The 20,272-nt window shown below is 38.2% G+C and overlaps 1 protein-coding gene across 8 annotated transcripts in view; it reads left to right on the top strand.

Annotated features, from left to right (window-relative positions):
- Positions 1 to 1,626: 1,626 nt before the first annotated feature.
- YAP1 (Yes1 associated transcriptional regulator) overlaps positions 1,627 to 20,272 on the top strand; it is a 109,339-nt gene continuing 90,693 nt past the window's right edge. For all 8 annotated transcript variants that reach the window (XM_054592436.1, XM_054592440.1, XM_054592438.1 and 5 more), the window contains exons 1-2: positions 1,627 to 2,405; positions 5,839 to 6,089. In XM_054592436.1, coding sequence (XP_054448411.1) covers positions 2,085 to 2,405; positions 5,839 to 6,089 — 572 coding nt within the window. In that variant the 5' untranslated portion in view covers positions 1,627 to 2,084. The remainder of the gene's footprint in view (positions 2,406 to 5,838; positions 6,090 to 20,272) is intronic.

Below are 20,272 nucleotides of genomic sequence, written 5' to 3' on the forward strand. Positions count from 1 at the left end.
ATTACAGGCCAAAGCCTGGACTAAGTACTTACTTTATGTCCATTGACTCATTTAATGCCTCAGCATACGAAGGAGCTGTTATTACCCCTGACCACAATATTAAAGAAGTTAAAGAACAGGAAATACGCAACCTGTCCAATGTCTCACAGCTAGTAAATGGTGGAACTGGTGAACTCAAATCTCTGTAACTCTAGAACCCACAAGTTTATGGTTGAATGCACCTGACATTTTGGGATGGGGGTGGAGGTAAATCGAGGGAGCATCAGGGGCTTCATTGAGGATTCCTTTCTTCAGATGAAATTGAGGTCCACAGCAGTTGATTAGAACCTTTAGAACCTTGAGGACCTGAAGCCTTTTCCCGTGATCCCACCCTCCCACGAGTGATACAGATAATTCCTCAGAATTCTCCTGGGCATGTCCTGGCTGGAGGGAGATTATCTTTTCTCCGGGTACCTTTTCTAGCTTAGACCTATTTATACATTTGTTCCATTAGCATTGCAGACAAAATCATTAAGACAAGAAACTAGGTTTGTTGGTGGATTTAAAATCAGAGTGATGTTGCACAATCCTGTTAATATACTAAAAACACCGAATTGGTTAAATAGATGAACTGTAGTGTTTCTATCTCAGTAAAGCTTATTATTTAACAAATCAGAATGTGTGGGTTAAACATTTTTTTTTTTCATTGCTTTTAATGATTTCAAATGGACTCCTTGCACTGCCACATAGAGAACCAGGTGCCTGGGGTGTGCTCTTCATTTCTTATTCAGTCGACATTCACGGAGTCCACCCTTGTGCCAGGCACAGGGATAAGGAAGACGGCCAGGGGGTGGGCCTTGAGGATGACAGGTAGGTAGGTACACAGAGGAATGCTTGCAACCAAAGTTAAGCACTGATTATTTTTTTTTCCGCTGAGGTTTTCATGACCGTGTTGCAAGTTTCACGGCTAAAAACGTTTTCATTTTTAAAAAAGGCAATTTTGTTTTTCTAGTTATCTCAAAGCTTCAAATTACAGTCATTGATTATACCTTTGAAGGGGGTTTGGCGTATTACGAAGTGAAAAAACCAAGTTAATGTTAAAAAACAAATGGACCCTTATTCAAGTGAGCGCCTGTTAACGGGTATCTATTTTAACCCCAACCTGTCCTTGAGGCTTTAAGGCCGCTTGGCCCTCTGGTTGGCCTAGTTGGGCTAACGCAGGGAGAGTTTAAGTGGATTTACACGACCCCTCCCGACTCCTTTCGGCCTTAGACATTTTGCATCTCAGGGCGAACTGCAAGCCCTTCAACCATTCCCGAGGAACAGGCCGGAGGACTTCCTGCGGCCAAGGGCGGGCGTGTTCTCCATAGAGACCAGAGCTCCGACCCAGACTGGGCTCCACGTTGGTCGTCGGGTCTTCACAGGAGCACTCTGGCCGGGCCCGGGAAGCCCCGGCGGAGGCCTGGACTGAGAGCGAGTTGGTCACTTGCGGCCAGGAGGGGCGTTGGAGGCCGGGAGTCTGCTGGAATGTAGTAACTTGCAGGGGAAAGTTTCCCTCTGCGGCCGGCCCGGATCTAGTGCGGGCGGGCGCGCAGAGGAAGGAAGAGCCGGGAGGAGGCGGAGCCGGTGAGCGGGTCGGGCGGGCGATTCTCTCAACTTTAGTTTTGGCGTCTGAAGCAAGTTTCTGTCTCAGTCCGGCGCAGCCGCCGCCGGGGAAAAGAAAGGGAGGAAGGAAGGAACAAGAAAAGGAAGTAAAAGAGAAAGGGGGAGGGGACAGGCAACTAGCTGTCCGGCATCCGTCTAGGGAGTGAAGGGAAAAAGTTCTCAGGCGCCGCAGGTCCCGGTTTCTCGCAGCCCCTCCCGAGGCGCAGCCGCCAGACCAGTGGAGCCGGGGCGCAGGGCGGGGGCGGAGGCGCCGGGGCGGGGGATGCGGTGCCGCAGCGCAGCCCCCCGGTCCTGAGAGCGAAGAGAGCGTTGCTCCCGCCGCCGAGAGCAACCCGGCCCGCCGCCCTCATCACTTCTCTCGTCTGGGCCCGTCGAGCCGGGGCGCCCGGGCGGAGCCCTCGCCCGCCTGGTCTGGGTGCGCGTCGGGGGAGGCAGAAACCATGGATCCCGGGCAGCAGCCGCCGCCTCAGCCGGCCCCCCAGGGCCAAGGGCAGCCGCCCGCGCAGCCCCCACAGGGGCAGGGCCCGCCGTCCGGACCCGGGCAGCCGGCACCCCCAGGGTCCCAGGGGGCGCCGCAGGCTCCTCCGGCCGGACACCAGATCGTGCACGTCCGAGGGGACTCGGAGACCGACCTGGAGGCGCTTTTCAACGCCGTCATGAACCCCAAGACGGCCAACGTTCCCCAAACCGTGCCCATGAGGCTCCGGAAGCTGCCTGACTCCTTCTTCAAGCCGCCAGAGCCCAAATCCCACTCCCGACAGGTAACCCCGCCGCTCCTCTGCCCACTTCCCCGTTGGGCGGGTCCCGGGCCCGGGGGCGCTCGGAAGCGGCGTCGGCCAGCCCCGGCCGAGAGAGGGGGGTCCGGGAGCTATAGCGGGTCGGGGATCGGGGAGGGGGGGCTCTGGAGAAGTGGAGAAACTGGAGGCATCTGCTGGGCCACGGTTACCGGCTCCCCGCTCCTCCCAGAGCCCGGGGCCGAGATTTGTTTTTTCCCTCTGAGTTTCTCTCTGCGGTTGCGGCCGCGGGGGGCGTGCTTTCCCCCTTTCTTTCTTTCTTCCTTTCTTCCTGGGGTTCCCGGGAGGTTGGCGGGAGTGGCGGGGGAGGTGGGTAGGAAGGAAGGGGGTGGGGAGAGTCGGCCCGGGCCGCGGTGGGCTTGCACAATGCGCGCGCCTCCGCGCGCTCAGCACCTTCGCTCCCGCCGCAGCCGGGCTGGGGGCGGGGGAAGGGGGCCTCTGGCATTTGTGTGTGGGTGAGTTGCCAGCGGCAGCCGAGTTTGTGAAGTTGAGCCTCGACCCCCCTTTCCTTCGGGGCCTCTCGGTCCGCTTCAGTCTCCTGGGGAGTCAAATAATTGTTCTCTTGTTTTCCAGTGTTGATTAGGGGTGGGGGTAGAACCAGTCCCTTCAGTTTCTTGCTCTTTCTCCCCCTCCCCCTCCCGAAAGCATTTATTTTCCTCGCGGCCCCGGAGCTTTCTGAATACTGGATCCAGACTTTCCTGGAAGTTGTTTATAGAGTTAGTACTTTCACCCCTTTGCTTCCCTTGTGCCTTGGAACTCGGGCAGGCTCGCGCTTATCAAACTTAGTAGGTTCACGTGTAGGCTTCCCAATTGTAGACTATTATTTACAGTCTGCTGAAATGCTTTTAAATTAGCCACATCTGCACGTTGCGCAGGACCTGAGTTGCGCTTTACTGTGCCTTAGTTTTAACACAAGCCTTTGATAATACATTGCAGGTTGACTCATAGGCCCAGTCCTGCCTAGATCAACTGTGATTAAAAGTTACTGTTTGGGAAGCGATGACTAATTCGAGGCTCGCCATTACTTTTTAATTCTTATTGAGAGTATGAACGTGGCTGTTACACATACACAGCGTTCGATTATTTTGTCAGTTTGATGCAACATGAAGTGAAACTATTATAAAAGTGTTAACATTTCGACAGGTCCCAGTTGATTTGTTTAGCTTTTTTCTTTCTTAACCTCTTTTTTTAAAAAGAACTTGCTTCAGGCTAAACTTCGGCTTAGGAACTTTGCCCAAAAGTTAATTGGTTTTCCAAATACTGCAATGTGGTTAGTCCACTTGGGCTGTAACTTGAGTGAAAAGGAGAGTTATCGCCCCCATTCCCATTCCCCCACCTATTTGCAAGCCTGTCGTATGTTCCCCTGCCTTAGACCAAGGGATTTTGGAACTCAGAAAAACTCACTTAACCTGTTGACAAAAACCTAGGTTAAGAAGGAGGAAGTAAAAACAATTTAGCTGCTTTCCTAAACACTTCAATTTGTGAGGAGCAGGCTTTGTGCCTTTTTCTCTTAACCCTGCGAGTGGGTTTCTGGACTCGTTATGGGTAAATGTGTGTTGGCATTGCACCCTACAGACTACATGGCTCTGCTGCTAGCTAATATGTTTTCAAAGTATAGTACACATAAGAGATTGAATCCCCCATTTTGTGGCACCTATAAGCCAAAGAGAATTGGAACTGAAAAGTATACTTACTCTTCTAGTAAATAATTGCACGATAATTTATATCCAGTAGTTTATGGATTTATGCTGTTGTCTTAGTTTTGTTTATAGTAAATTTCTTAACTAACTGTTGTGCATCTGTAAGTTTGACTTTTATTTCTGCTAATGATTTCCTAATTCAAATATATCCTGATTGGAAACTCAGAAATGTACATGACTTTAAGGCATAAATGCCTCTTCTGATTGCTTCCAGTTTCCCTTCCTTGCATATATGAATCTAGGAAATTCTAACTTTTTGATCATCAACCATTAATTCTATTAATTGAATTTAAGTAACCGAATATGAATAGTGTGAATATGGGTTGTAAACACTATTATCCACAAAGTATAGTATATAAATTCATTCATATATATATCTCCACTTTTTTTCATCATGAAAAAAGCTATTTAAAAATGAGAAAACTGAGACTCACAGAGATTAAGATACTTACACTAGCTGGTTTTGACTGGAATCTAGACCCTGGAGTGAGTGCAGAATATTTTCTGCTGTTACACAGTGGTAAATATGTAAATGTGTAAGTTTTTAAGTTATATCGTAATTGAACGGTTGACATCTTTATCATCTAGGTTCAAATACATGGCTGGGTCTTCATTTCATGCATTATTAGGTGGTTTTGCTAGTTCTAAATCTTTTGCATTCATTAAAAGTTGTATAATTTGTGATTGTTTTATTGATGGCATTTGTCTATGATGAGAAAAAAAGACAGTTGGGTTTAGGGCTTGGCTTAGGAAAAAAGGCTACTTAGAATCTAGTTTTAAACATATTGCATAGTTATTATATTCTTTGGGTTGTGTTTATACCTGAAACATTTTTTTAATTGATTGATTGAGGGAAACATTGATTTGTTGTTCCACTTATTTATGCACTTATTGGTTGACTCTTGTATTCGCCCTGACAGAGATTGAAATGGCAACTTTGGCTTATTGGGAGTATACTCTAACCCAGGGATCCCCAATCCCTGGGTCATGGACCTTCCTGGGTCCCGTCCACGGCTGTTAGGAACTGGGCCTCACAGTCATCCCCTCACCCCCCACCATCTGTGGAAAAATTGTCTTCCACGAAATCAGTCTCTGGTGCCAAAAAGGTTGGAGACTGCTACTAACCAACCGAGCTACCTGGACAGAGCCCTGGAACATTTTAGAACTAGGAAAAGCCCCCATACTGCTTTGGCCTTATAGAAATTAGGTTTTAAATTTAATATTTATTATTTTATGGATATTTTGTTCATTTTGTACTATTTGCCTCTAAAATATGTAGAAAGCACATCAAATGCGTAGTGGGTAGAAAATTCACTAACATGGACTGCTCATTGATAAAATTACAAGTGTTTTTAAAGTTACGTAAACCATTTCAAAATACACTTCTGTAAACCTGTATTTCTCTCTGTCAGATATTAAATGTTGAAATTTGCCTTTGGTACTTAGCCATTTAGTTGCAATCAGAGTCTATCTAGGAAGTTTAAAGGGACTATCTGAAAGGGTAGCTCAGTTGGTTGGAGTATCCTCCTGATACACCAAGGTTGCGAGTTCCATCCCCAGACAGGGCACAAACAAGAATCAGTCAATGACTGCATAAATAAGTGGAACAACGTTTTGATGTTCCTCTCTCACTCAAATCAATAAGTAAGAAATTATAAAAATACAATTTTAAAGAAATTTTCATTTTAATATTTCTATAGGCCAGTACTGATGCAGGCACTGCAGGAGCCCTGACTCCACAGCATGTTCGAGCTCATTCCTCTCCAGCTTCCCTGCAGCTGGGAGCCGTGTCTCCTGGGACACTGACCCCCACTGGAGTAGTCTCTGGCCCAGCAGCTACACCCACTGCTCAACACCTTCGACAGTCTTCTTTTGAAATACCTGATGATGTACCTCTGCCAGCAGGCTGGGAGATGGCGAAGACATCTTCTGGTCAGAGATACTTCTTAAAGTAAGTGAAAATAACAGTGGAAGATAGTTTTCTAAGGAAAATGTATTTTGGAAAACACAGTTAAATGGTATCAAGAATTAAAATGTCATTTATTTCTATATCTTAATATTTCAAGTTCAGTTATATCTTCATAATTTTCTTGTTTGGTATGATGTAAATACTTTCTTTAACTTGGATAAATTCTGAAAGCTTGATTGATTCTTGTTTCTTGTTTCAGAGCCTTTTAATAATCTTTTGTGGAAATTTGGGTATTCTCATTTTGAGTTTGTACAAGATCTATTAATTAGCCTAGGTCAAAACTGAAAGAATACCATGAAAAAATTTCAAATTATGAGAATTATAGGGCTGACATAGTCTTAGGAAATATGAAACATAGTCATATCTTTTTAAGTAAACATTTTATTAGAGAAGAACTGAAAAATAAGTAGGACTTCTTTGGGTGTCTAATTTTACAGTATTTTAGATTGTGAAATGACAAACCCTTTAGCTGCAGTTTGATGTGATTTATGAGGTTCCCGCCCCCTCCACCCCACAAAATGCATTGAGAAACAAATTTCAGGTTTGCCAGTAAGAGATACTATATCAAACTTCCATCAGACTAGCAGGCCTTCAAAATAGAATTCATTTGCTCTGGGAAAACAAAAAGAGGCCATTGGGTCATTTATATCAGACTTTTTGTCTTTAACAAAATGGTAAAATTTCATTAATGCTGAAAAGATTAAAATAGAATTTTATTCCCTTCTGCTTTGAAATTATAGATAAGACCTTAATATTTTTATCTGACTTAAGTGTATACAAGATGTTTTCTAAAACTAATTACTGTAGATCGAAATTGTTGTTTTAACAAGAGTAGCTTACTGGGTAGTATTTAATCAGAGTGAGATAATAAAGTGAAAAACAATCTATGTTGTTGAGATTTGTCTTGACAGTATACTCCTAAGGCAAATGTAACATGTATTTATTAGATCAGATAATAACAATTAATGATATTATTTTATTGTGTGAGTCTTAATGTTTTATATTAATTGGTTTTTAGGGTAGGTTGTTACTTTGTAATGTAAGATAAGTTTTGTGACAGGCTTTTTTAGGAGGTAAGCAGAGGAAAAAGTCTGATCTTGAAATGTTTCTACAGTTTTTGCCCCCTTTCCTCCAACTTTTTTCTTCTTTTAATTCATTTTCTGGCATCCTGGTATCCATTTCAAAGGGTCAGGTTTCAGCCAGAACAATAAAGGGCCTGAGACTGGAAAGTACATACAAGTCTGGCAAACTCATCTGCATGAGCAAGATCATTTCTTCTCAAGCCGACTTCCAAAGTAAATGATTGAAAGAGCTGCTAGCTGTGAGGATGTGTCTTTAAGGGAAAAGGAGTGGAAACAAACCAGGTTGCTACTGGGGGGGTGGGGGGGTGGGGGAGGTGGCTGAGAAGGCTGAGAAGGCTGTACCTTTTTTGAACCTCTCCCTGCTGGGTCACATGCTGACCTGGGGAGATTTTTAAACAGCTTAATAGCCTGCTTGCCTTGGTTCTTTGATTGATTCTGTAGCTGAAAGTACACGTTTAAAGAGCAACATTTATGCTCTCCTTACTCTTTTGTATCTTGCAGTAATTGCTTATTGGTGATACCTGCTTACACTTTCATTTTGAGTGATCTTTTTGTTTTGAGCTGAAATAAATGTTATATAATTTATTTTTTAAAGCCTTCAGTGGTTCTTCCTTTGAGAAGTGCTCCTCTTAAAGATATTGATTCAGATGGATTAATGAAGAGTGTATATACACACACACTTGAGTGGGGATCTATGTCAGGGATAAACCAGGCAAGAATGATAGGAAAATTATGCTATAAGAGTAATGGTTGCAGGAGTGGACAGAAGCTTACCTAGAAAAGGAAAAAAAAAAAAAAGGGAAAAAGGAGATAAAGATGATTGCTCTTCAAGGGTTTTGAATTTCATTATTTGAAAGTTACTAAGAGCGTAAATCTTAAAAACTCTCATAAGAAAAATAATTCTGTATGTATGCTAACAGCTGGTAAATAGACTTAAAAAGTGGGGAAATATTTTTGAGGGACTCATGTGGAAGTAAAATTAGGCTTATTGTATGTTAAGAAACAGGATTTTTGACTCAGTGGAATAATTAATTTTCTTATAACTTTCAAAAACAGATTTTCCCTGAGTGATAGACTTTGGTCTATGAAGCAGGAAAAATTATGGATTTGTTGGTACCTGTCAGGAAGTATAGAGAGGGCTCCTAAAAATTGGATATGGAAGATGGATATTATTCTTATAAAGGGTATCTGCTTTATGAACAGTATACAATTTGGAAAACATTATAAAAAGATTAGTTTATATCCAGTTGTTAGCTACTTCCATGATGATATGGGCTCTGTGAGTTGTCATAAACCACTTATTTTTGTGTACTGCACAGGTAAATGATTAATATCTGTCCTGACTCTGAGTGAAAGATGATGAATAAAGCTTTTGGAGCCAAATTGCTTCTGTCAAAGTTCATTTTTTATTCTAGTTTTGATATTTTAAAGTCAGGCTCTCTTTGCAGTCAATCCTTATATATCTTCCCCTTGTACCTGAAGAGGATTCTGTTGCCACTAGATGGAGAATGAAGATTTAAACTAGTTGCATGTGAAAAATTGTATCTTACTAAACATCTGTGTAGATACTTCTTGGAACTAACGTTTAAGTTACAAGTGCATAATTTATTGAGATTTATACTCGTCATGAAGAAATAGAATCATAAAAAGTCCAGACGTGGAAGATAATGAAATTTGATTGAAAACTTATAAATGTTGACTTTGGAAACAACCAATTGTCTTGTGACAACAGATGAATGGCTTTTTGAAAACAGTTGGCCTACCCTCTAGTTTCAAGGCAGCACAATTACTGAAGGATTATAGACAGGCAATCGTGGTATTTTTAAAATCTATCCTAGGTCAGTGAGGTCTTCTGGAGAAGATGTACCTTAGTTTGGCAGGTGATAAAGTAGAATTATGGTGGTTCTAGCTATATTTATAAATGACACATATTTAAGCTCTGGTATGATTGTGAAGTATGTAAAAAAAAAAGTTTAGTCTGTATATTATGTGTAACATTTGTTCTACTGAATTCACTGTTTAAAACTAATTTCTTTAAAGTTGTATGTTGAGCTTTTTTAAAGAATCCTTTCTCTTTATTACTCTGAAAATTATTGCCTTCTTCAGCTGTCTTATAGTTTTCCTACAGGAAATAGTTCTTCAAGTAGTTGGTCAACAACTTCCTATTTCTTTATAAGCTGCTGGATAACTTCCTGAATTAGTATTCTATAATATCTCTGGTTACAAGGAGTGTTTTTCTCAGATTTACTTTATTGAATCTGATACCTTGTAACTATTTCCATGTACAAAGAACTTCTTGTATATAATGTTCGATATAAGACTTGATACTTTGATTTAAGAAATGCAATCCAGTGGTTTTAAAAGTTTGTAGATTTGCATTGTGTTAATAATGTTCTAATTTTTAAAGGATCATTTTGTTTCATTTCTATTATCACTTTCTGAGTAACGGGCCACAGTGTTTTTAAATCTTGAAGATTCATGGTTTCTTGTGGCTGTAATCTGTGTAAAGGTTGTATTGAGCATCTTGATCCACAGTTTAAAAGGGTTTCTTTTTTCAGAGATTTCCAATATTGCACATAATATCAATTAGCCAGTTTTACATTAAATGAACGTATCAATGACACGTATTTAAGCTCTGGTATGATTGTGAAGTATGTACAATAACTTTAGTCTGTATATTATGTGTAACATTAGTTCTACTGAATTCACTGTTTAAAACTAATTTCTTTAAAGTTGTATGTTGAGCTTTTATTTATTATATCTTGCCTTGTAGCAGATATAATTGATCACTATAAATGGTTTGATTTCTTTTTTGTTACATCTTATTTCAGAAGTTAATGCTCCACTGCTGTGATTAAAACTACGTTAGAAATATATCAATTAAAGGAGATGAATTAAACTGTTTCTTGTTGTAATTTGATATATGCTTCACCCAAACACTTGTCCCCTTCCCAGAAGACTGTACACACTTGGCAATGTGTATTGTTACCATAATACAGATTAGATATTTTTAAAAGAAACAGTTTCATAAGAAATAAAGCTATACTTTTTTGTTTGTTTGTTTCGCTATGGATCTAGTGTAACTTGATACGATTTCCTTTTAAAAGTGAAAAGCTTGTAATATTGCCATTTAATATTGATTAAGTTGCCCCCCAAAAAAACAAACAACAGTTCAACTTGTAATCACAAAGTATTTCCCTACATGAGGGGAGGGCCAGTCTCTGCCTGTTTGTCTTGCTATTGAGGTTGAGTGGGGAAAGAAGATTAAAGTATACCCTCAGCTTTAAGAAAAAGTGCTTGCTTCTGCTCAGTGGGTGGGCATCCCTGGGAAGAATGGCTCACAGTGCCACAATGATTTAGGCAGAAAAACTCGGGAGGAACTGTTGAATACAGTGGCAGAAGAAAAACAGTTGGAAGATAGTGGATGTGACAGAGTAAATAGAACATAGAGATTAATTTATTTCCTGGAAAAATAATGAGTATTTTTAGTGTGAACTAAGAAAGATGTTTAGTTAACAAACTAGATATTTAAATGCAGCAAATTCTCAGTGGGCTATAAGATGGCAAGTTAATTTTCTTTAAAAAAATAACATTAAAAAATATTCTTCTCCAAAAAGTTAAAATTAACTATTAAGGGAAAAAACCTAGCTGGTTTTTGAATAATTGAAACATTTAAAATGTTTTTGAATCCCTGAGATCAGCCCTCCCTAGAATGTGGAAAAATAGGTTTTACTTTATAGTTAGAAAAATAATGCCAATTAGCATCCTAAAATAGTAATGCTGCTTATATTATGCCAATAACTCTGAATTATCTCTTATTTTAAGGCTTTGGATAAGAGGTAAAGTTTAAATGTAATCTTTAGGCTGTCAAAATGTATGGTGAAGTTTAGGCTTAGGGCAAATCAAAGTGAAGTCATTTGAAAAATCAGTTGTTAAGATTTAAGATTATTCAAACTTAATTTGCTACCTTCAGTAATAGTATAATTTAGACATTAATTATGGCTTGAAAGTTTAATAATAGTTGAGTAGCAGTTTATAAAGGCAGTTCTTGAAGGCTTGTATGGTTCTCTATAACTATAGTTACTAAGTAACGCAATTCTCACAGAAAGGGCTTCTGATTCTAGGATTAATCAGGACTTCAAGCCATGAAAGGGGCATTGCTGTTTTTATGAAGAATTACTTCTTGGTTCTGGTTGCTCAAAGACTGTAGCACTGAGTTTCTTAGGAACAAGTACTGCCACACTGGAAGCACTTTTATTTGGATAGGGCTTGACCCCTTCTAAAAACAAACAGAAGTTTGTTAGGAGTCACAAAGTTCTTTTTTTTCCTTCTTCCTTTTATAATTTTAGCCAAGAAAAAGTGGTCAGTAGTTTTTCATTTGGTTCTCAGCATGAGAAGAAGCATAATCTTTAATACACCAAATGATATGATGTTGTTTCTCTGAATAATGTTGCAAATTAACAAAATAATGCACATGGAGGTATCTATTGAATTACTGCTGTTTGCTTCCACCAAGTATTTAAAACGCTTTATTTGTGGCCAGTGCTATTACTGTGTGGTTCTCTTATCTCTTCACTGGACTTATCAAATCTTCAGATGGGTCTTGATTTGGGGGTGGTGAAGGTTCTTTTTGTTAAAAGCTTCTCCCTTCTTTCCTCTTGTAGTTGCTTACTTAACCTAAAGTGAGGAGGGGGTTTTTTGTTTGCTTGTTTGTTTGTTTGTTTTTAAAATAAGGTCTTTATTTCACCAGTAAGTATGTTTAGAGAGATGTGTTTTTTGATACATTCATGAAAACTTAACTATAGACTGATTTGGGGTTTAGAGTAAAGACAACTTTCTTCAGAGTGCTACCATGAGCTTTCACAAAATTAAATGTGAACTACAAAGTTGTTTGGAATTTAACTTCTCACATATTTGGAAGTGACTATAATATGGAATTGGCTTTTGGGAAGGAACTAAACCCTAGGAGATGAGGGTAAAATGTGCATTTTTTTAATGTACAAGTATGAATGTGGGATTCTTTTCTTTTATATTAATGAAATTGTCCTCCCTCTTCTACCTCCCCCATGTATCAGATTTTATGGCTTTTTAAATTAGGTGTATGTTTTATTGTAAAAGTAACTGATATTCACATTGTTCATACTGGAACTTTCCTTCGCTCTTATCCTGGCAGGTTCCCCCATCACTTTTGTTGGTTGGTTACCCTGTTTATCACTTTTCTTTTTATTGATTTGCTCACTCTTAGAGTTGGCTTATCCCACAGGAATTTGCTGAGAAAAAAGGTACATGGTAGGTAACAGCATTCAGATCTTTTGTTTAAAAATATCTTTATCTGTTAACTTTTGATGGGCAGTTTGATTACAGAATTCAAGGTTTAGTTATTTTTCTTTGGAGTTTTAAAGTCAATGTGTCATTGTATTCTAGCTTCTAGCTTTCTTATTGATCAGTTAAACCCAAATTGCTTCCTTGGAAATTTTAGTATTTTTTTCCTTTATTTTTGGGGAGTGGTCTTAAATTTCATGACGTGCCTTGATATGTACCTTTTTTAAATTCATTGTAAAGACTGCATGGCTTGGAAACTATCTTCAGTGTGAATAGTGCCCCTTAATATTTTGTGGTGTAGTTGCCCTAACTGCCCTGCAGTCCTGGGGAAGATTTTTTTTTAATTAGTTCTTGTATAATTTCCTCCAGTCTGTTTTATCTGTTCTCTTTTTCTGGAATGGCTAGTCAGAATAATTCTTTAGTTTTCTTATCTTTAACCCCTATTTTCCTTTGCTAAGCCTTTTGTTATGCTTTTCTGGGCGATTCCTTCAACTTTAGCTTTTAACTTCTTGGTTGATTTTTTCCCCCCAAAACTGTTTATTATTCATAATTTCCAGGGACCCTTTTCTGAGCTCATTGTTCCTTTTAATGACATGCAGTTATTTCATAAATGTAGTAATAAAATATCTCTCTTTCAATATGAGGGGAGACCCCCAAATAACTGGAATTATCTTCTGGAGGGCAGGTCCCTTGTAGTACAGGTTTCTCCCATGAGGTGAGTGTTCTAGGAACCCATCTGTGTCGGTGTACCAGCTGGCACTGTTGTGAGAAGCTGCGTTCGGCCTCAGCGATTTTTTGTTTTTGTTTTTTTGTTTTTTTTTTGGTGAAGACTTTCAACATATTTGTCCATTTCATGATGGGTGGTTTATGAGTGCATCTGCCCATGCTGCACTGAGTGTTTAGCACTGTTTGACCAAAAAGAGCATGACCTCTGCCTCACCCTCCCTATTCACCTGCTCTTTCCCTTAGTGACATTTTTTTTGTTCCCTGGATGAAAAAAAGTCCTCAAAGGGAAACGTTCTGCTGATGTGGAGGTGGTGAAACAAATAACGGCACACGTACTAACAGGCATCAAAATCGACAAGTTCAAAAACTGTTTTGAGCAGTGGGAAAAACTTTTGATAGGTGTATTGCATTAAATGGAGGGTACTGTGAAGGTGACTAAGTTTAAAGATGTAAGAATAAATACACAATTTTTAATAAATGAATTCCGTTTTTGGGGGGGTCCCTCCTTGTATAGTTGGCATGTCTTTTTAAATGTTCTGCTACTTTCACTGTCTCTACTGGGCTTCACTAAAGAGTGACATAAGGGGGACCAATCAAGCCCTGAAGTTGTAGGGGCCCTAAATGTCCTTATTTTAGTTAGGTTCTCCGTAGTGACCAGTTTCACCGGGTAAAAATCTGCAGTCCTGTCTACAGAGAGCATTGGTAATGATGGGCGTAAAGACTGACTGCTGGTGTTTCAGGGCTGACCAGTGTGGGGCTTCACCTCTGCTCTTGGCTGTGCCAGGTGTCTGAATCCAGAGCCTGTGGCTCCATTTCTCTGGAGCATAAAATTTCCCCTCTCCTTGAGCCAGGGAGAGGGGCAGTTTGCAATGGTTTTTAAAAAATTGTATGTAAGATAAATTTTTGTAAATCCAATCTGTGGTTATTAGGTTGACTCTGTAAAGTTGCAGTTTTTAAGTAGTAACGACAATTTCATATGATTTGACTTAAATACTACAGCCTCATTTTTAAATGAATACTTAAGTAAATGCTTTTACCAGGCAAATGGTTAATTCAGTTACATTTGTCCCATTTAGTGTCAGTTTTGGTAGTTTACATCTTTGTGTATTAGGTTTTCTTAAAGGGGAACTGTATACCTTGACACAAGGGTGGTTGTGCAATGCAGAGTTTGTTCAGAGAGTTTGGATTTTGAAACAGCATGCAGAAGAAAGAGACCGGAAACTTAATTCTTATTAATACAGGGTCTGGCACAAATAACACCCTTTTTAATCACAAACTCTTTTATTACAAAATCATAAGCATGTAATTCTGTAACATAACAGTATCACACTCAAGCACACCATATGCTATTTTAGGTGAAATGTTCAAATTCACACTATAAATTATAACATCCATGTTAACTACCCTTTCAGCCATACTCAAGCAGGCGTTTCTTCTGCCGGGCCCTCTATATGATAATGGAGATAATTATATCTGTATGTCATTTTCAAGTACTTTGTCTAGTATGTACAGATTTTAAAAGTACAGCTTTAAAACAATTTTATGAAGTTAGCATGTATCTTTCTTCCTACATTCCTCCCTTCTGTCCAGTTTTCATCAACATAGTTGGTGGCAGGCTAAGGGAAATATTTATGCATGTCTAAATAAATTGGTTAAAATAATTATCGGTACTCTTAATGTAGGTAAACCCCCAGCGGTATGTAACTTGCTTTTATTTTAGTATAGGTTATTTCCTTTTAACAGTAGCTCAGAAGAGTGGCCTGTGTGTCACTAGTAGGCCGTTGTCAATGTCATAGAATTATATTAATATAAAGAATTTTCATCTTTTCGCAGAACAATTTTATATTTTTATTTTTTACTTTTTTAATTAAATTTTTTTTCAATTACAGTTTACATAGAGAGTATTTTCTTTGCCTATAAACTTACCATGGAGATGTAAGTAGTTAGAATTTCATGAAAACTGGCTGTAGGTTAAAGTAGATTCACCCAGATGTGGTGACTGAGATGTGTTAGGACTCTTTGTTGTTATGTAGAGTAAGGAAGTGTGTTAAAATAGCCAAGTGCTAAGGTTAAACATGAGCTAAATAAATAGATGGAGATTTCTGAGACCCTGTCTGAAACTTACTAGTGATAGGGTCACAGTTAAAATTTACCAAGCTCACCTGGGTGACTTCTTTTTTTTAAAGATTTAAAAAAAACAAAACAAAACAACAAAACCTCTGGGGAAGAGTTGGCCAAAATACAGATGTTTCTGTTTTTCCTCTACACATGTTCAGACTGATATAGGTTATGTTTCAGAAATTGTGTAGTTTGGATGGACTCCAGATGATGTAATAGGATCACTTTTATCCCCTCCCAGCTGGAGGGTGTGCAGACTTTCTTGTTAGGACTGGTACAAATCTCTTCTTACGGGTGACAAAATAATCACTGTTTCCAGACAACGATATAAAATTATTATCATTGTCTTCTGTATTTGAAGACAAAGCATGTCCTTTGTGTACCTGTCTATTGTTAAGTTTTCATTTAGTGCCCATCACACAACAGATAAGAACATGCACAGCTTATCTATCAGTGTCCCGACTGCTTCTATTCCCACAAACACAGGGTGATTTTTCTCAAGAAAGAACTACTTGGTTCTGGATGGTATGTGTTAGGTCACTTAGCATTGATGTGAACATACAGTTTCTTTTTCCCTGCTTTTTTTTAGTTATTTTCTTTGAATTCACTCCATGTGCTTAGTGGGCTCTTGATTTCATAAAAACCCACATCGTGGTTTTATGTAGCAGACATTATTTTAAGGATTCACCAGGTCCCACTCTGTGGAGTTGGGACAAAATTAATAGTATGCTAGCTGTGTCTCATTGGAGAACCTGTTGACGCTAACTGATTATAAGCTCAGTAAACATAGATTTTTGTCCTTTTTGTTCAGTTTTATGTGTGTATCTCTTGATGTATTTATTGGCAGATGACATCCCTAAGAATCCTCATTTATTTCAGAGTCTGTTGGGCAGTAGTCACCCTGATCAATGCTTTCAGTCCCTGCATAATTAATGCAATGCAGTTTGTGCTAAAAAGATGCTAGAGTATTAGCCTTGTGTATTGTAAAGTTAATTTTACAAGCTTGAGGTTATTCTTAAACTCAAATACTGTATCTAGAACTATTTTTAAAAGATATACTTGTTTTCTGGATATAAATGAATAACAGTTCTATGTAGGGTCTCTTCCATGGACTTGCTTTAGAATTAAATAAATAAGAAATAAAATTCCATTGTAAAAGTGGTACCAGTGAGTAGACTACTATGAAAGCTCAGGTGAGGAGATGGTACTCAAGTTACGCTTATGGAATGAGCATTTTCAGCTCAATCAATGTGGGGTAGAGGAGGTGGGGAGTCAAAGACTGAGCTGAAAAAGGGTTTTCTGGTAACATGGGGTTTGATCTTCCTACCTGGATGACATTTGTATCATATCTTAAGAGATTCTTCATCAAAATGAAGCTGTTAATTGTAGTTAAATCTACCCTCTCACTTTGAGCATTTAAGAAAGCTGTTCTAATATCAAAATACTTGAAAAATTATTAAATGACTTTTTTTTATTGCTTGAAAAAAGGTTTTATAAATGAGGACCATCTATTACATGAACATTGTCAAATAAAATTGTATCCTGTATGCACGTCTAAAGTTTATTTTGATACTATAATCTATTTAATAATTTTTTTTGCTACTTTTTAAGAGTATTATTTGTCAGAAAATGCTAGTTGAAAGTCGCTCTTTTCGTTTTTCTGGTGCTGTTTAAATTTAGCTTAATGTTTCACTTGTTTATCAAGTAAATTTTATTAGAATTATGTAAAGTGAATATAAACTCTTCATGCATTGCTTATTTCTGTTTTATCACTGCACAAATTGAATTAATAGTAAAATATAGTATAAAAACTACAATTTTTAATTTTTAAAATTGCATAGGAAAGCTGCTGACAAACATTTTCTTTCAGAGGTTAAAAGAATTTTTTCAGTTAAACTTTAGAATTTATTTTAGACAAGAAGAATCAGATGGTTTAGTTTATTTACATTACCAAAACCAGATAAATATTTGAGAGGTTGTTTATCAATCAGCTATATTAAAATAAATTGTAAAGTAAATATGATACTCTATCACCTTTATAAGTTACTGTGGAAACTAAATTTTATCTTTTAAACACTCTAGGATTTAAAATGTATTAATAAAACTTTCCTGGGACACAGAGCAATCAGAATTCTTTACCGATACTCAGAATTTAATTCAGTTTTGGAAGGAAGTTAGGAGTTTCAGGAATGCTAGTAATTATGACGTGAATATAGTCAACAGCAACATATTAGACTTTTAAAATTATGAGCTAAGATTTCAACTCCGTTTTATAGTAAGTCACATGGAGGTCATTTACTGTTACTGGTTGTCTTAGTAAGCAAGGCTGCTATAACAAACCACAGACTGGGTGGCTTAAACAGCCATTCAGTATTTCTCACAGTTGTGGAGGCTACGAAGTCCAAGAACAAGGTGCCAGCAAGGTAGATTTTATTCTGAGGCTTGTTCTCTTCGTTGGTAGGCGACTGCCTCTTGCTGTGTGCTCCCCTGAACTCTTTTGTGTGCACAGTGGTTTCCTGACAGGTTGGTGGGAGCCTTTTGAAAGAATGAAGGCAAGAGCTGTAGAACTTTCTGAGGCTGTTATACTATGTCACTTGTACATCCTGTAAGTCTAAGCCAGCAATTTTCAACCTTTTACATCTCATGGCACATATACACTAATTACTAAAATTCTGTGGCACACCAAAAAATACAATTTTTGTCAGTCTGACAAAAGAATAGGTATAATTTTGATTCATTCACATTAGATGGCTATTGTTGTGGTGGTGGCTATTGTTGTGGTGGCTGTTGTCATTTTTTTTTACTTGACAATCTAAGGGTAAAGAGATCAGTGGTCCTGACTAAATAGACAGGTATTGCATGTTTTAAAAATTCTCGTAGCACAACAGTGTTCCTGTCTCCCATGGCACACTGGTTGAAAATTGCTGGTCTAAGCATTTGACAAAGTCAGCTCAGAATCAGGGCGATGGGAAGTAGACTCTGCCTTTTGATAGAAGGAGTTGCAACATATTGTGGCCATGTTTTTAAGTCTACCACGCTTAAATGGGAAGTTTTTAAAAATAGTGTTCAAAATAGATGAATTTTCATCTGGGACCTAAAAAATTCAGGGTAGATAGAACATAGTATCACCAGAAAACAGTATATACTAAGAAATAAGATCTCACTTTTTGTGAATAAGGTAATATAAGTTGATAAGTGTTTTCCTCTTGAGATGCCATCAAATTAGCCAAGTTATCTTTAAAACTGTTCAGTAGGTTAGACAAAATACGGGCTTTGGAGTTACAATTTACATTTATGGCTGAAGATCATGAATTATAATTGACATGTAATTGTAATTATCCTCTAGAAGATGACCACCAAAAATTGTCTTTTATATTGTTTATCTTTAGGTTAATTTAGGCATAAATTCACATGGAACATGCAGCAGAAATGGAACCTGGATTTCCTGGTACCTATTTGTCTTCAATCTAATTACATTGCTTTCTTTTCCGATCTGAATTCCATTAAGTTGAAAAAAATCTGTATTGTTATTGCTAATAGATTTGACTACTGACTGGCTATTCACTGAATCTTCGTTAATTTACAGACTGGTAAATTATCTGAATTATCAAGCAATATGTGTATGTAATATATATAAATAAAAGTATGCAGTTGGTGAGAATTCACAGTGATTTTAGAATGTTTGTATTTATGTTGTTCCTGCTTCCTGGAAGCATTTTCTGTGGCTACACCACATGTGTTTAGGTTTCTAAGTTGCTTATGAAGGAACACTTGAAGATCACTGCTTCTTGGGGAGTTAATGAAAACATTCTCAAACATTTAATTTCAAATCTAGGCACCTGTCTCCTTTTCTAAACATGTATAAAAACAAGGTTTATGCTCTTCATGAAATTCTGATGATAAAAACTGATTTGATTCTTCTTAAAATGTTACCTAAAAGTTGAATTTAAACAGTGAATTAGATTTTAGCACTGTGTTTCATACTCCTATAATCAGTACTGTGGTTAGCAGGGTATCTCTAGTTGTTCTCTTGACTTTTTTTTTTTTTTTTAAAGGTCCATGGCAACTCCTCCATTTTTGGTAGTGGAGTTGTATTGGGTCTATGAAGAGTCTTCACAAGAGAAAAGAGCAGCTATTTATGGAGCATTTCCTCAGGCCTGCAATTTGAAGCCATTACAGCAAAGTTGCTGAGCAAGTCAGTGATTACATGCCAGCAGTCACTGAGGCCCCCACCCTACAGCCTGTGTGGATAAGAGTTCAGGACTACTGCTGTGCAAAGTTTGCCCTCTTCAATTATTGTCAGTTACTTACTTTTTAAGGAGCAGGCTGTTTTTATGCATTCTGAACCGACTTTCTTAATAGTTAGATTATTTTAAGCGGTTGTAAGATAAAAACTAGTTTTTGAGTTTTCAGGAAATAGTTCAGCATCCACGAATATGATTTCCCCCATCCCCCACTCCCTTTTTAGTTAATTAAAATCAGGTCATCTTACCAAATGAAGATCTTGTCCAGCAGTTTTGCTTAAGCTCACAAAGACAGATGTTAGGATTGACTATCAGAGGGATTTCAATTTAATGTATACATCCTGTAAACCTGGAGTCTATGTTTGAGAGGAGTTTGATTTTCAGATTTAAGGTAACTTTGTTGCCTACCTATGAAAACATCAGTTCTCTATAGTGTTTTTTGTGTTTTTTTTTTAAATAGTGATAGAAAATAAATGGCCTCATTTGTGTTTGATGAAACACGATGAAGTAAAAACCAGTGAGCTTCAGTCTGCTCAGGAATAAAATGAACTAGAGTGATTTTTTATCTTAAACAGGGCATTACTAATCTGTGAATTTTATAACTTTCCACTCTTTGGTGTCAAACTTTTAAAACTTCACTGCTTTTCTATATTATATTCTGGTGTCTTTAAAA

Source organism: Pteronotus mesoamericanus, unplaced genomic scaffold (assembly GCF_021234165.1).
Source record: "Pteronotus mesoamericanus isolate MK-2021 breed Mesoamerican mustached bat unplaced genomic scaffold, CSHL_Meso_final scaffold_36, whole genome shotgun sequence".
Taxonomy (NCBI): domain Eukaryota; kingdom Metazoa; phylum Chordata; class Mammalia; order Chiroptera; family Mormoopidae; genus Pteronotus; species Pteronotus mesoamericanus.